A 14130-nucleotide genomic window follows, 5' to 3' on the forward strand; every position below is an offset into this window, starting at 1 on the left:
CACGGGGTCTTGGGGCTGCAGGGTTGGGTTGGACAGTGACAGGAGGAGAAAGAGTAGCCACAGGCAGATACAGTGGCCCCCAAGTGTGGGGAGGTGCACTGGGAGCAGTGGGGGTCCAGATGTGGAAGTCTGGGAACTGTGTTGCTGGTGAGAGGCCATAATAGTACGGGAGGTGTTGGCACTGTGGGGTACCTTGGGGGCTGTGGGAGTCTACAGGTGGAGTGGAGGTCCTAAGGTTATGGCATGACAATACACTGGGACCTTTGGGGTCAGCCACAGGTTGGTGCATCTCAGTATCTGTGGGAGGACAGGGACTCCTGAGAAGCAAGACTTGATGTTCAAGAGGCAGTGAGGTCAGTCACTGGGTGAGGAGGTGGCACAGATCTCTGTGCTATGGGAGCCCTAGGAGCTGAGGGGTCTGTCCCAGCAGGAAACTATGGACAGCTGGGGCCCTGGGGGCTCTGGGTTGATGATGCTGGGAGCAAGGAGGGTCTGAGTTGGGGATGTGGGTCACAGGAGCTGTGACACTCAGGTGACTGCTAAGGCCCAAGCTTGGCCTCCTCCCTAGCCCTGGACAAAGGAAGTCTGGATGGGGCCTGCTATTCAGAAGACACCCACACACACACAGTGGCAAAGCATCCTTGACACTTACTCACACGTGATGTTATCATTGGCCACCACAGACACTGCCAAGACCAGCAGAACGGCAGTTGGCAGCATCTCTACCATACTCCTGCCCCAGCACGGCCTGGAACCCGGGTGACCTCACAAAGCTCTGTAGCCTCCTGACCAATCAGCAGGATGACCTCCACACCCCCCCCCCCACCCCAGTAGTCAGGCCAGGCAGGAGCCCTTTAGTTTAACTAGTTCTAGCTGAAGTGACTTCCTGACTTCCTGCACAGGCTCCCCCACCCCTGGGGTGATGGGGGCTCATATGCAGCCCACTCCCTCTGCCCCAAGGCCAGGATCTTCATTCCCAGTTACTCTTCCAAAGTCCACATCATCTGAGGTTCTAGCTTTGTGAGGTTCACGGGTGTGCCCCTCATGCGAGCTGTAACCACAGTCCCTATTCGAACTGGATCGAGGGACAGCTCAGCACCTCTGTGACAAGCTGGTGCAGTGTGTCAGTGGTTAAAGGGAGCCAGGCTCAAAAGATCGAATATCCTTAACACTGTTTGGGGCAAACTGTCTTTCCTTCTTCCAAGTGTATGGTATTAGCACACTTTTCAAAGAGCCATTTTGAATTTCCCTAATTTAGGACGACAAAGCCCGTCTTCTTGTCCACTGCTATCACAAGTTCTCATATTTTCTACTTGAGTGTCTCCAGGTTTCTGGGACCTATGTGCAACAAGGTGTTGTCCCCTATACTTCAGTGTCAGGAATTCTCATCAGAGTTACCTGAATATCATGATGTATTTCCTCTGGTTGTCAGGAGGCAGCATCTCACCTCCCAGAGTATGACATATGCTCACCTCACATACTTGAATATTAAACAGTTTCACATCTCCTGTGAGAGTGTGAGGAGGTCACAGTTCTACCTGCATGAAGGGAGGTCTTACCTCCTCTACCTGAGTGTGAGGTCTCAACCAGCCTGAGTGTCATCCACCCTGAGGTTGCATCTCACCTATATGAGTGTCACAGGGTCTCACCTCTCCTACCTGAGTGTCAGAACACCTCATGTCCTCTTCCTGAGTGTTAGTTTTCAGATTGTCACATGATCTTGATTCCCCTACCTGAGTATCTTCTCTTACTGAACGTCATACTCTCTCATCTCATATAACTTTCAGGAGGTCACATCCCCCTCAGCTGAATATCCAGTAGGTCTCGTGTGTCTTATCTAAGTATCAGGGAGCTATCATCTCTTCTCCCTGAATGTGAGGACGTCGCTTTTCTTCAACGCCAGAGCCAAACGCCTCATCTCTGCCACCTGAGTGTCACTTTGTCACATCTTCTCTGAGAACCAAGAGGTCTTAAATCCTCTATCAGAATGTCAAGAGGGGGAATCTCACCTATATGAGTGCTCTGAGCTTTCACCTGCCATGCTGGATTGTCAGGTGATCTCATCTCTATCTGCCTCATCTCTTCTGCCGTATGTCTGGAGTTTCCATTTCTTCTCTCTACATGGCCAATAGTCTCATCTCCCCTACTTTAGTATAAGCATGTCTCATCTCCCCTATCTGAGGGTCACAGGGTCTTACCTTCCCTACCTGAGTGCCAGGTGTTTCCGTCTCTTCTACCTAATTGTCAGGACATCTCATTTCCTCTAGAGGAGTGTCCAGAGAGCTCATCTCACATATGTGATTGTCAAGAAGCTGTCACTTTCTCTACATGATTTTCCCCAAATCTACTTTCACTGCAGGGCAGAAGACGTCTCTCCTGTTGCTGGGCCAGGACATCTCATCTTTGTTTACCAGGGAGTGACAAGGCCTTATCCCCCCAATGAGTGGCAGGATGATTTAACTCCCTTACTTGAGTTTTGATGTCATTATTTCCCCTCCTGCCAAGCAAGAGGTTTTATTTCCCCCAGATGAATGCAATCAGGCCTCAATAATATAAACTGTTTGAGTGTCATGAGATTTTTATCCCTGCTACCTGCAGGTCAGGAGGTCTCCCTCCTCTCTACCTGAGTGTAAGGAGGATTCGTCTCCCCTAGGTCAGTGTCAGGGCTCTCAGGCACTTTGACTATGGGTCTCTTACTTCCCATACCTGAGTGTCACAAAGACTTGCTTCTTCTACCTGAGCTTCGGGAGGACTCTTCTCCCCTATGTAAGTATCCAAAGTCTTTTTTTTTTCTTTACCTTTATGTCAGGTGCTCTCGCTTCCTCTATCTGAAGATCAGAAGGTCCTATTTCACCAACATGAGTGCTAACAGATTACAAATTGCCTATTGAGTGTTAGGAGGACTCACTTATTTTAACTGTCAGATTGTGCCTGATAAAGTAACCAAAAAAGACTTTGGAAATATAGTTCAAAAAATGGCAACAAGAATTCAAGAAGTGATATTGAAGTTTGGACTGTTAAAGAAAAGATTATTCAGGTGTTTTAACAGGATTTTGATAGGCATAAAATTGATACGGTATTTAGATCCATGAGAATCATTTAACAGAATGATCTAACCATTTATTTTAAATGTTAATATGTACAAGTTTCTGGAAGTCACACTTGGAAAGTATTTAAACATATGATGAAAATGTTAGATATAAACTTCAAAATGAAAAGTAGCACCTAGCTTTTCAAAACATTTAGAGGTTATGCAGTAACCCCTTATGAAGACCCAGTGTCTAGATTCTAGAAGACAATTATTGTTTGACTCTGATTCTAGAAGGGCTGTCTGTCATAGTACCTGCCCCCCTAGCCACAGTAATGGGTTGAGGACTAGGCACATGGCCCTCCTGGGTTTAATTTTGCCATTAAACCTAATGGAAGCAGCAAACATCTCAACAGAGAGAATAATTTCATTTGCCTTCTCCATGCTGTTCCCAAGTGTGAGGGAGGGAGGTGGGAAGGCACAGGACAGTTAGGACCCTGGGGCCAGAGAACGGGGTCCCAGTGGTTAATGGGGGCTTGACTCAGGGCAAGGTTGAGCTCCCAGTGCAGGGAGCAAGACAAGAGGCTCCCCATCCCCTCCACCTCAGGTTCCTCCTCCCTCTTCTCTCCTCCCATTCCCTCCACACCGCACATGCCCCTCTAGCTTACCCCAGCCCTTCTCCCTGTTCCTGCTTACTTTGGAATCCACACTCCCATTCACCCGAGCAATCCAACTCCCATCCCATTTTTTCTCACCCTGATCCAGCTCCTACCAGCTCCTTCCTCTTCCTATCTCATCTCTCCTATTCCTGCTCACTCCCACCCCAACCTCTGTTCTTCTGCATAGCCCTCTGCAGAGCAGAAAACTCAGCTGTCTGTCTGTCCAGCCTTAGCATCCAGGCCCCACCCTAGAGTTGTACACAGGACCTTGGGGGTGGCTGGTGGTGAAGGAGAGTTGGGGCTACAGCCTCTGCTCCAGGTTCCAGAGACAATGTTGGCGAGTTGCTTAGGGCCCCCCGTGAGGGTAAAGCTGGAACATTCTGAGGTCATAAGGAGAGCAGAAGGTTCAAGGGAGTTCCCAGCCCTGAGTGAGAAAGTCTCTGCCTTTCAGCATTTGGAAGCTTCAGCTCACTCAGCCCTGACTTGCAGATGCATTTCCCTCTGCCATTTCTCCACCCCCTCTCGCAGGTTGATCTGGTGAAGACTTTGAAGGTTCTGACTCATCTTCTGAGGCACAGGGTGGCTTCTGACCTGGAGGGATATTCATCTTCTCCCCCAGACCCCTTGGGAGCCAGAGTGGGCAATGACATTTCCATGGAAAGCTGGCTCACACTGCCTTTGCTCTTCCTGTCCGCCGTTGAATAGCTGTGCTTACCCCCAAGCTCTGGCCCCAGTCCCAGAGAGACCGGAGTTCCATGTGCAGCTCAGTGGAGACCCACCCCTGATGCCACAGTGCTCAGGCCCAGAGCAAGTCAGGGTCCCATCTCTGCCCCCACACTTGGACCCTCCAGGGCCCACTCCTTGACTTCCTTCATGGCCCCTTCTCTATGATGACAATTTCTAACTTGAAAATGAAACAAAAAAATTGAAATTGTGGGAGTTTCTAGACAGCCGCGAGCCTCTCAAGGTCCCACATTCAAGCAGTCACCGTCTGCCTCACAAGGACCTTCACCATTCCCTACGAAGCCACCCAGACCTTCACTTGCTCTCTCAAAGCACTTCTGCCTCCCTCACCTCCTCTGGGTGAAGACATCTGAGTCCACCCCTCTTCTGCCCGCAAGGCTTCACTGTATCAACCATTCCTACTTCCTCCGGGATTTTCACACTTTCCTGGAGGTATCTCCCACTGCCCAAGCCCTGACTCAGCGATAACCTGAGTCAAGGTCTACGTTTGTCATTGTGTCATATTCACACTCCTCCTTGACCCCACATGGCCAGGCCTTGAATCCACTGCCCCTCCTGAAACCCCACCAGGTGACTAGTGTCCAGCTTGTTTGACATCACAGGTTTGCAGCCCCTGGCCCTCTCTTAGCCCTGGGCCCTGTAGTCTCCACCATCTCACTGCTCACTCTGGGTCTCCTTTGCCCACTCAGTAGGAAAGTGTCCACCCACTCACCTCACTGTTCATCCTCTTCCATTCACTGAGGTGCCTCTGCCCTTCCCATGAGCTGGCAACCCCCCACCAGGTGCCACACAGGACTGGCCACATCATGACTGTTAGCTCAGGGGGAAGAAGGAAGGTCTGAATGTGGGCAGCAGCTGTAGGGGCAGGAAAGCAGGGATAGACATGAGAGGGTTCAAAGACAGGAGCAGCAGAATTTAGAAACAACTGGACACTGGGGAAGAAAGGGAACAGGGGCCATGGAGGACAACTGGACTTCTAGCTCAGGAGGGGTCACTCAGTGAGCTAGAAAGCTCCCAGCTCAGGAAGCATGGGCTGAGGTCCAGCAGGACTCTGGGAGAGATGCAAGAAGCCAGGCACCGGGCATGGAGGTCAGCAAAGAGACTGGGTCAGAGACGGGTCTGAGAGTCACCAGTGCATATGGCCAAATGTTTGTGTCAAAGCTGGGGAGGTTTATGTGAGTTGTCCAAGGGACAGCAGAGTTTGTGCTCCCAATATCTCCTCAAGCAGGCAACCGAGAAATGGTTTCATTTCTTATAAATTTATTACATAATAATATTATAATAATTATTATCAATAATAATAATATAAGAAACATAGATCTCTGTGGGGTGTATCACAACGTCAGGGTCAGGAGGCCTCAGGACTGGAGCAGGGGGTGAAATCCCCCGGATGGAACTCCATACAAAAGGAGGGGTGAAGCGGAACTGACCCTGTAAAGTTAAAAACCCAAATTGAACAGAAACAAAAACCCACAGGTGAGTGTGAAACTGAGAGTGTATGTGGCAGTCTATTACAGTGACTGCTGTGTGTGTGTGACCTGGTCTGTTGGTGAAGGGGTTACTGGGTGTGACTCTGCCCAGGGAATGGGGCCGGTGGGCTGGGGTGGGGCGGGCGGGCACAGACCGGCGTGCCAGGCCCCTGGGCTGTGAAAACTTCTGTTTTCTGGTTTTTTTTTTTTATTAAAAAAAGCTAGAAATATAAACAGAAACTTGTGAGTGACGTGGATGGACCTTAGTCCAGACTCCAAACCCTAGGTTTAAAAACGTCCCAGGGCCCCCCACCCCACAGGTCATTGCTGAGTGTGAGGAGTCACAGTAAGGGGGGCTGGGGTGCCCTCTGGGGTCTTTGCCTCTCCCCAGGGCTTGCGGTGGCCTGATTCTAGGGGTCCCCTTATGATCCCCCCAGAAGCCAGATAGGTGGCGGCACCGCCTCCAAGGGCCCTTGGGGGCCTCCCCAGGCAGCAAGGCTTCACCAAGGAGGCCCACTCAGACTAAACGAGGCTCTGGAAGGATAGGCTGAGCAAACAGCAGGTCCCAGGGTGCAGGATGGCCTCTGACTTTCTTTGGAAGTGGAGACAGCGTGCTTTCACAGACACACACCCACGCACACACCCTGTGCATGCTTCCAAAGCCCCTACACTAGTTCCGAGTGGCCACTTAGGACCACTCTCCAATCAGGCACACACAGGGCTCCCATGCACTCAGTCACACCCAGAGTTTCACACACTCGCACGTGTGCACACACACAGGGCGGGAACAGGAGACTTTGGGGTCTGAGGCAGGGAGGCTTCTCTGCTGTAGTTGCCAAACATCCTGGGGAGGAGGCGAGACCCCTCCTGGGGAGGGACCCTGTGAGGGACATGGCTAGGGGCGGGTGCTAGGGCCCTGCCCTCCCCCCCCCAGGACAATGGTCTCCCAGACCACCTGACCTTGCTAGTGCCCAGCAGTACTGGCTGCCTGCCGCCCCTCCTCCAAGCAGCACCTGAAGGGTCGGTGGGGCACACTATAGCTCAGCGAGGGGAGGGGGCCGAGCCAGGGCCCCAGGGCGGGCTACTAGGACCCTGGCCAACCCCAGACCAGCTGGAGCGTCCCCCGCCCCATGTGGGGTGGCAGTGGCAGTGAGGGGCCAGAGATGGAAGACTGGGCAGCCGCAGCGGAACCACTGGGAGGACTGGAGGGGAAAGGAAGGGAAGCTATTAAGGACAGAGATATTTGTTCCTTTTCTCGTTCCAAATATAGAGCGGATTAAAATATGCAAAACGGGGGCTCCTTGGCCCCCAACGGAGAACCCCAATGTCTCCCCCCTCCCCCCGAGTCACCAAGGTGTGTCCTGACCTCGCATGCTGGACTAGGCCCCCCACTCTGGGAGAGCAGCCACCAGGAGCTGTGCGGGAGATGGTCAGGCCGGAGCACCCCACCCCCAATCCCCTCTGGCTCCAGCCTCCCTGGCCCGCGCCCTTCCTGACCGTGTGCTGGGTGGGGCTCGCCGGCCGGGGAGGGCACTAAGCAATGTACAGGGCAAGTCTCCGAGCAACAGCAAACAGGACGATTCATGCAACATTCCTGGCCCGGGCGCCATTGTTGGGGGCAGGCCGAGCCCGCGGCCCGGGGTGGGGGGGGGGGGGGGGGGTGGAGGTGCGGGCCCTGCCGGCAGGGCGCGGCCGGGGCGTGGGTGAGGGTGGGGCGTCAGCTGCCTTCCAGCTGCCTGAGCGCGCGCTCGATGTTCATGCGGTGGCCCACGCGCGTGACGCCCAACTCCACGAAGTCGTCCTTGGTGAGCGCAGGCAGGTGCGCGCCCTCGATCTCGTGGTCCTCGAAGCGGTCGCGGTGCTCGCCCAAGTGGATGCTCTCCAGCCAGTCGCCCACGTCGAACTTGCTCCAGAGCTGCAGCGGCTTTTGCTGGAAGGGCCGGCGCGGGCCGGGGACCCCGGGGCCGGGGCCGGGGCCAGGCGCTGGCGAGGGCAACGGCGACGGCGAGGGCGAGCGGCTGCGCGCGCTCACGCTGCGCACCACAAAGCGCACCTCCTTCGGCTCGTGCGGGATGGAGAGGCTGGACGACTTGAGGATGGTGGGAGGCGTGAGGCCGAAGGGCCGCCCCGCGCCCCCCGCGCCCGCCCCCAGCCCCTCCACCCGCTCCAGCGACGCGGGCTTCACTGGGCTCGGGGCGCGCCGCGCCACAGGGTAGCGGCCGCCGGGCCGCACCGGGTAGGAGGCCCCGCCGCCCGGGCCCCCAGGGCTGCGCTGTGCTGAGATGGAGCTCAGCTCACCGAGGCTGCTGAAGAGCCTGCGGAGGGAGAGGGGGTCAAGGCCAGGTGAGGGGCGCCAGGTGAGGTGGGGGTGGGCAGAGGGGAGCGGGGCCTGCGGCCAGGAGGACGCTTCACTTCCGGGGGCTGGGGCTAGTGGAGGTAGCCTTAGGGCCAGAGGAAGAAAGAGGGATGGGATCCTATGGTTACTCCAGCCATTTTGTGTGCCCCCCCAGGGTCCGAGCCAGTGCCCTGCGGATGCCGGGGGCGGGGGCGGGGGGGGGGGGGGCGATCCCCCCAAACTGAATGGAATATGAGGAGTAAAACCGGTGGCCGCCTTCACTCCATGGGCTCCAAGAGCAGCCCACCAGAGGAAAGACAGCCTGTCCTGGCAAAGGCTGACTGCCCCATCCCTGACAGCCTTGGACACTGGCTCTGGGCACTGCCCCATCCACCCATCTCCTGGGGGGTAAGACTGGCAATACCCCTCACCACTCCCCACACAGCCCTGCTCTCATGAGGAAACCCAGAGAAGCCTGGGCTGGCTTCAGGGATGGCTGAGTCGTGATAAAGGCTGGTGGCAGCACAAAACTGAACAAGTCCATGACATTTGAGACAGACACCAGGCAGCATTCACGCCAGAACAGAGCAGCAGCACGTGCAGGACAGGTGTGAGGCAGTGGCACACCCATGACACTCTGCCTCCCTGCGCAGGACAGCACACAGCAGCAGCAATAGAGCCTACATGTGTCACAGACATGCAGCAGCAGGAGTGGCAGCGGCCTGCTCGTGACACAGACACAGTGGCACATTTGTGTGGACACGGACATACACACACACATACATACATACACACACACACACAGATGGTGCCTCACTTCCCAACGTCACCTGACAGGACCCCAGACCTTCAGCCCCTCCCCAGGATGGCCATGGTAGGAGGCCTGCCTGGGGGGACTCCTCCAGAGAAAACCCACTCCTCCCATATCCCCTCCACCGCCCACCTCTGTTTCCTTCCCTATCCCCTGTTGTGGCCAGGAAAAGCCTCAGGGGGCTGTCAGTGGCACCGAAGCCCCACGAAGCGAAGCAGAGCAAAGACCCAGGTGGCCAGGTGCAGCGCATGGACAGTGAGAGGCATGGGATGGGCATGCTCACTTACACAGCCGGCGCTCGGGACCACCGCGCAGCTAGACAGAGCAGCCACATGCAGATGGGCAGGAGAGAGCAATGAGAGAGAGTGTTAGCGGCCCAGGCCCACACAGCAGGCGCACAGCCCACAGTCACGACCACAGTACGGGCAGCCAGGTGCAAGGAACCCCCTGGCTGGAAACCCAGTGAGGAAGGAACTCTGGTGCAGTGGGCCCAGGCGCCATGGGAGGGAGCAAATCTGGAGCTGCTGGAGAGGGGAATGCAGGGCGACTTGGGCAGATCTGGGTGGGCTCCTGGTCTGCCTGTGTGGCCTGTTCTCTAGTTTGTGAAGCACAGACCACAGCAGTGCCCATCCACATGGAATGCTGTGTGGCAAGTGATCAGCAGACACCTGGCACTTGGCGATGCGTAGTGTCCCCTTGGGCTCTCTGCTGTCTGACCAGCCTCTCTCCAGCTGCCATCCCACCTCCCTCCCCCTCCCCCTGCCTGGGCTGGGCTACGGACCCCTCCCTCTGGGTTCAGTATCCCCCAGCACCGCCCACCTCTGTGCTATCCTGACTGGTACCCAGTCCACACCACACAGGGCATCCGAGCATCCTTCTTCCCCTTACAGCAGGTTTTGTCTTTTCATTTCCCACCTGTGCAAGGTCAGCCTCTTCCTGAAGATCCAGCTCTGTCCCTCCCACTTGACTTTGTTTCCATCGCCTTCCACTGGCTCTCTCTCCTCAGCCTCTGTCCCTACTGCCTCCTCCCAATTTTTCAGACCCACAGCAGAGCTGCTTGAAGAAGCCAGACCACGCCCCCCCCCCCCCCCCGAAAAAGAGAGGCTCCAAGGACATCTGGAGTGGGCTCAGGGAAGAGGTACCAACCACCAGAAGAAACCCTCCCTGCTACCATCACATCTGGCCTCCATGGCACCACCTGGCCTTCAGGGCAAAGTGGGGCAGCAGTGGAGGGGACGGGGAAGATGCCCAAGGGGGTGGTGGGTGCCTAGGTGGTGGTGATTGCTAGGAAGAAGGGGGCAATGCTGAGGGAGAGGCTGAGGGAATAGTGCCTGTGGAACTGGGCTAGGAGCCCAAGATAGGCACCCCCCCAGGACCCTCAAACAGCTACAGTGGCTTGGGGACCTGCATCTCAGGATGGAACCCTGCCTGGCCCTACCCCAAGGGTTAAGTTTCAGTGGAGCCATGTCAGGTATACCTGGAGTCTCGGGTGTGATAGACACATACTGAGGAGTTGGGAACACAGATAAGCCGTGAAGGCAGAGAGAACAGGGTGGGTGCTGGGGAGTGCAATGGAGAGGCTTGGCCTGAGCTCAGAGCAGCATCCGGGCTCCAGGAGGCCTGTCTGGGTGGCTCTGGAGCCTTCCTTCCTGGCAGGAGCTGAGCTGGAGGCTGGAATGAGTGCAACCTGGCTCCAGAGGCACCCAGGACGACCCTCCCAGGAGAGGTGCTGGATGCGGCGAACTGGGCACCTGCCAGAGACTCAGGCTGGTGCCAGGAGGCACCTGAGTGAGAGACTGAGGGGCCACGTTCCACTGGGCTGGAGTCTGGGGAGAGGGCCAGTCACACTCCTAAGGCTGCCCAAAGCTTGCCGGAGATGGCAGGAAGCCTAAGGAAAGCTGTCCTCTCAAGGCCCCAGCGCACAGCAGGAAGTGGCCGGAGGGGGTGGCGCCCATGGCCTCTTCCTCTTTGGGAACAGGGAACTGCCCACATCATCCCCGGGGTAGGAACCCAAGCAGTGTCCATGGTTGAGTTCCATGTTTCCGCCCCACCTATGCACACCCATCACTGTCCATCACCATTCTCAGCTGAGTGTCTCCCCAGCCAGGCTCTGACCATGGCATGGCCACATCAAACACCTGCAGCCTCCCAAAAGGTTTCTGGGCAACCCACCCTCTAACACACAGCACCTCACCAGGCAACATCACCCGTAAATGCCATGGCAGCCTTCCTCAAGATGGCTCAGCAAGGCTCCATGGCCCCCAACATCTGATCTTGTACTGTCTCACTTCCTCATGACTCCTCAGCCAGTGAGGTCTGGCCTCATCTGCCTACCCCTGTAGTGGCTAAGGCTGTCAGCAGAATTCCCTTGCTGGCCTGTCCACCTGTTTCCCTTTGAGGCACACTTTTCTCTATCCCTGTCTTCCTAGATGGGCGTCCCGGGTTCCTCTCTTAGTTCACACTTTGTCCTGGGCCAGTCATCTACTGCCACCCTTCACTATGGCCGATGTGCCCAAGAATACCACATGGGAAGCCCAGCCAGTCTCTCCTGAGCTCCAGATCTCTTCTGGGGTCCCCCAAAATGCCCCCCCTCCCCCTAGTCCTTCCCCCACCAGGACCTGGCAGCTCCTCCATCTTTTCACCCCATGGCTGACAAGTTATCAACTGCTAACATTAACCCATGCCCTCCTCCTCATCCCCAGCCACCTCTGGATCCATACCTTTCGTGGGCTCACTCAGAACCTTTCACCTCACTTCCTAACTGTTCTCCTTGACTCCTGGTACCTAGCACAAAGCCAGGAACACAACAGGCACTGAAAATGTCATCAAACAAAAATAATGTGATGTGTCACTCCCAGGCTTGACTACCTGCTGGCACATGGGTTTTTACAGGCAAGAAAAAGACCAAACTCTGGCCCTGGCATCTGCCACAGGACTTCTGCCACTGCACTCACGTGGGCAGGTCTGGGCCTCAGGCCTTTTGCACTTTGGGAGCCTCATTAAGGGAAATAATCCTCAATAGGAATACAAAACTAGATACAAGCTTGTAAGCTTCATCGTGCACTCTCTCTGGTCATGGTGTCTCACTCTAGCCCCCCCTAACTTCTCGCTGCCCAAACCCACTCAAGGCTCCAACCTTGATATGCTCCAAATGTCCCTATGTCCCCTCCTCTGTGACCTCTTTCTGCTCCCCAAGCAGAGTTCGGGGCTTCTGAAGCCCTGATCATGTCTCTTAGGAACACACCTGCATGTGCCCCCAACCTTGTGTGACCTGTAAGAACAGAGTACATTCTGGCCCCAGTGCCCCTGCACCAGCCAGCACACAACAGGTGCCAGTCCAGGTGTCAGAAAAGCAAGCCCTGTTGGCCTTGAGGCACCTGCAGTCACACAGGGCTTTATCCAGATCCCTGTCAAACATGTCAGCAGGACAGGGGCCACAGCAGGTCACTAGGGCAGGGTTCATAGGAACGTGCATCTTCTCCGAGATACTAATTACTGATGTACTAAAGAAGCTGTCTAAACCTAACAGGTATGAGACCACAGCACCCAGCACATGGAAGGCACCGAGAAGCACTGCACGAAAGAAATAACTTTGTGTTTCCAAAGCTATTTGAACTTTTTTTCTATAGAAGTAGATGTGAGGGACACAGAATATAAAGCTGAGAGCCACCGCAGAACTGAGTGTTGCTGTGGGGCTCAGAAAAACTGTGGACCTCAGACCACGTGCGGGATTCAAATCCAACTGTGGGGCCTTAAAGACAAATGGAGTTCAGAGCAGATGTGCACCTCAGAGACAGTGATGGGGTTCTGAGAAGACAGACGTTCTGTCTACCAGGGCTAGACCCGAAGCTCGAGGCATAAAGCAGGTAGGTGGTCTGGGATCGATGTTGCAAAAAGCCAAAGGTCCTGCAGCACATGGGTGCTGCATCCTCCAGCTTCCACCCACAAGTCAAAGGTGGCTCTGGTGCAGATGAACCGATAATTTCCACAAGTTACCAAGCTTCAAATCCATGCTATATGGGGTGGCTTAACTTGCCCAGAAAGATTGCAGGCCACAGAGTATCCTGTGGCTAAAGGACATCAGAGCCTACACTAAGCCATCAGTGGGGAAGGTGGGCAGAGAGGGGCATTTCTTTTCTTATAGTGTCAGTCCAGTGAGGAGAGGGGCAGGCCTGGAGGGGAAATCAAGGGAACACATGGGGGACCAGGGGACAAGGTTCAGGGGTGTGAGCCTCTAAGTGGCCATGGCAATTGCCCTGGGGCCTCTGCCAGGAATGGTCCTGAGAAGGAAATAGCCCCACCTAGACATCAGAACTTCCCACACTTTGGATATTTCTCTAAAAGACAGTATCGTTAGCAGTTTTATCACTAAATGAGAAATGAGCACCAGACTTTACCCACTGCTGGCTGGAGAACAAGAGCTGCCCAGCAGCCCCGATGGGCACCACAGCCACTGCCGGCCACATGGAGAGCTGACTCGACATGGCCACAGCATCCCCTGCTCAGCCCCTGCCTGCAGCCAGAAGTGAAGGGTCTCAGGTGGGCAGTGGGGCCTGACCCATAGGGCATGGTTTCACCCAGGTCTAAGGGCAAGAAAAGAGCACAAGAGGAAGGAAACATGAACGGGTGCAGAAGGGAGATGGGCCAGGACAGGCGGGTAGGGGGTCCAATTAGTTGTGCCCGTCAGGTGACAATGTGTGGCTCCAGTACAAATGACTTCAGAATATATGTGCTGTTTGTTACAACACACCTGATAAATAAAGGTGTCAGTCTACAGAATTTCTGTGTGAGGGATTACTGCGCATAATCCCAGTGTCTGTCACCAGGAATTTAATGACAGAGGCTCCAGATTATGGTGGACAATTACTGGGGCTTGGGGTCAGACAGATGCCACCACTTGCTGGCTGGAATAGATCTCTTCAGAACCTCCGTTTTATTCTCTGGAAAATGGAGACTATATTACTATCCATCGAACACAATGGTTGAGAGGATGACGCAACATGACCTGATATTTTCTGGTATAGCAGTGAGCCCTCTTACTTTCCCATGAAAACTCTAAGAGTTAACTGAGGGGCCTGGCTGAA

General features: G+C 55.1%; 1 protein-coding gene across 10 annotated transcripts in view; it reads right to left on the reverse strand.

The window, feature by feature from the left end:
• Positions 1-14130, reverse strand: part of SHANK3 (SH3 and multiple ankyrin repeat domains 3) — a 64615-nt gene that overhangs the window by 5449 nt on the left and 45036 nt on the right. Inside the window, exons 23-24 of one of the 10 annotated variants that reach the window (XM_070506629.1) lie at positions 9334-9361; positions 8045-8215 (exon numbers count right to left, since the gene is read on the reverse strand). The exons of 4 other annotated variants lie outside the window; for them this stretch is intronic. In XM_070506629.1, the coding sequence (XP_070362730.1) occupies positions 8195-8215; positions 9334-9361 (49 nt within the window). In that variant the 3' untranslated portion in view covers positions 8045-8194. Of the gene's footprint in view, positions 1-652; positions 730-5674; positions 8216-8639; positions 9362-14130 lie in introns of those variants that run through there. 5 more of the 10 variants (XM_014864555.3, XM_070506627.1, XM_070506625.1 and 2 more) reach the window with 5 other exon arrangements.

This window comes from Equus asinus, chromosome 4 (assembly GCF_041296235.1).
Source record: "Equus asinus isolate D_3611 breed Donkey chromosome 4, EquAss-T2T_v2, whole genome shotgun sequence".
Lineage (NCBI taxonomy): Eukaryota > Metazoa > Chordata > Mammalia > Perissodactyla > Equidae > Equus > Equus asinus.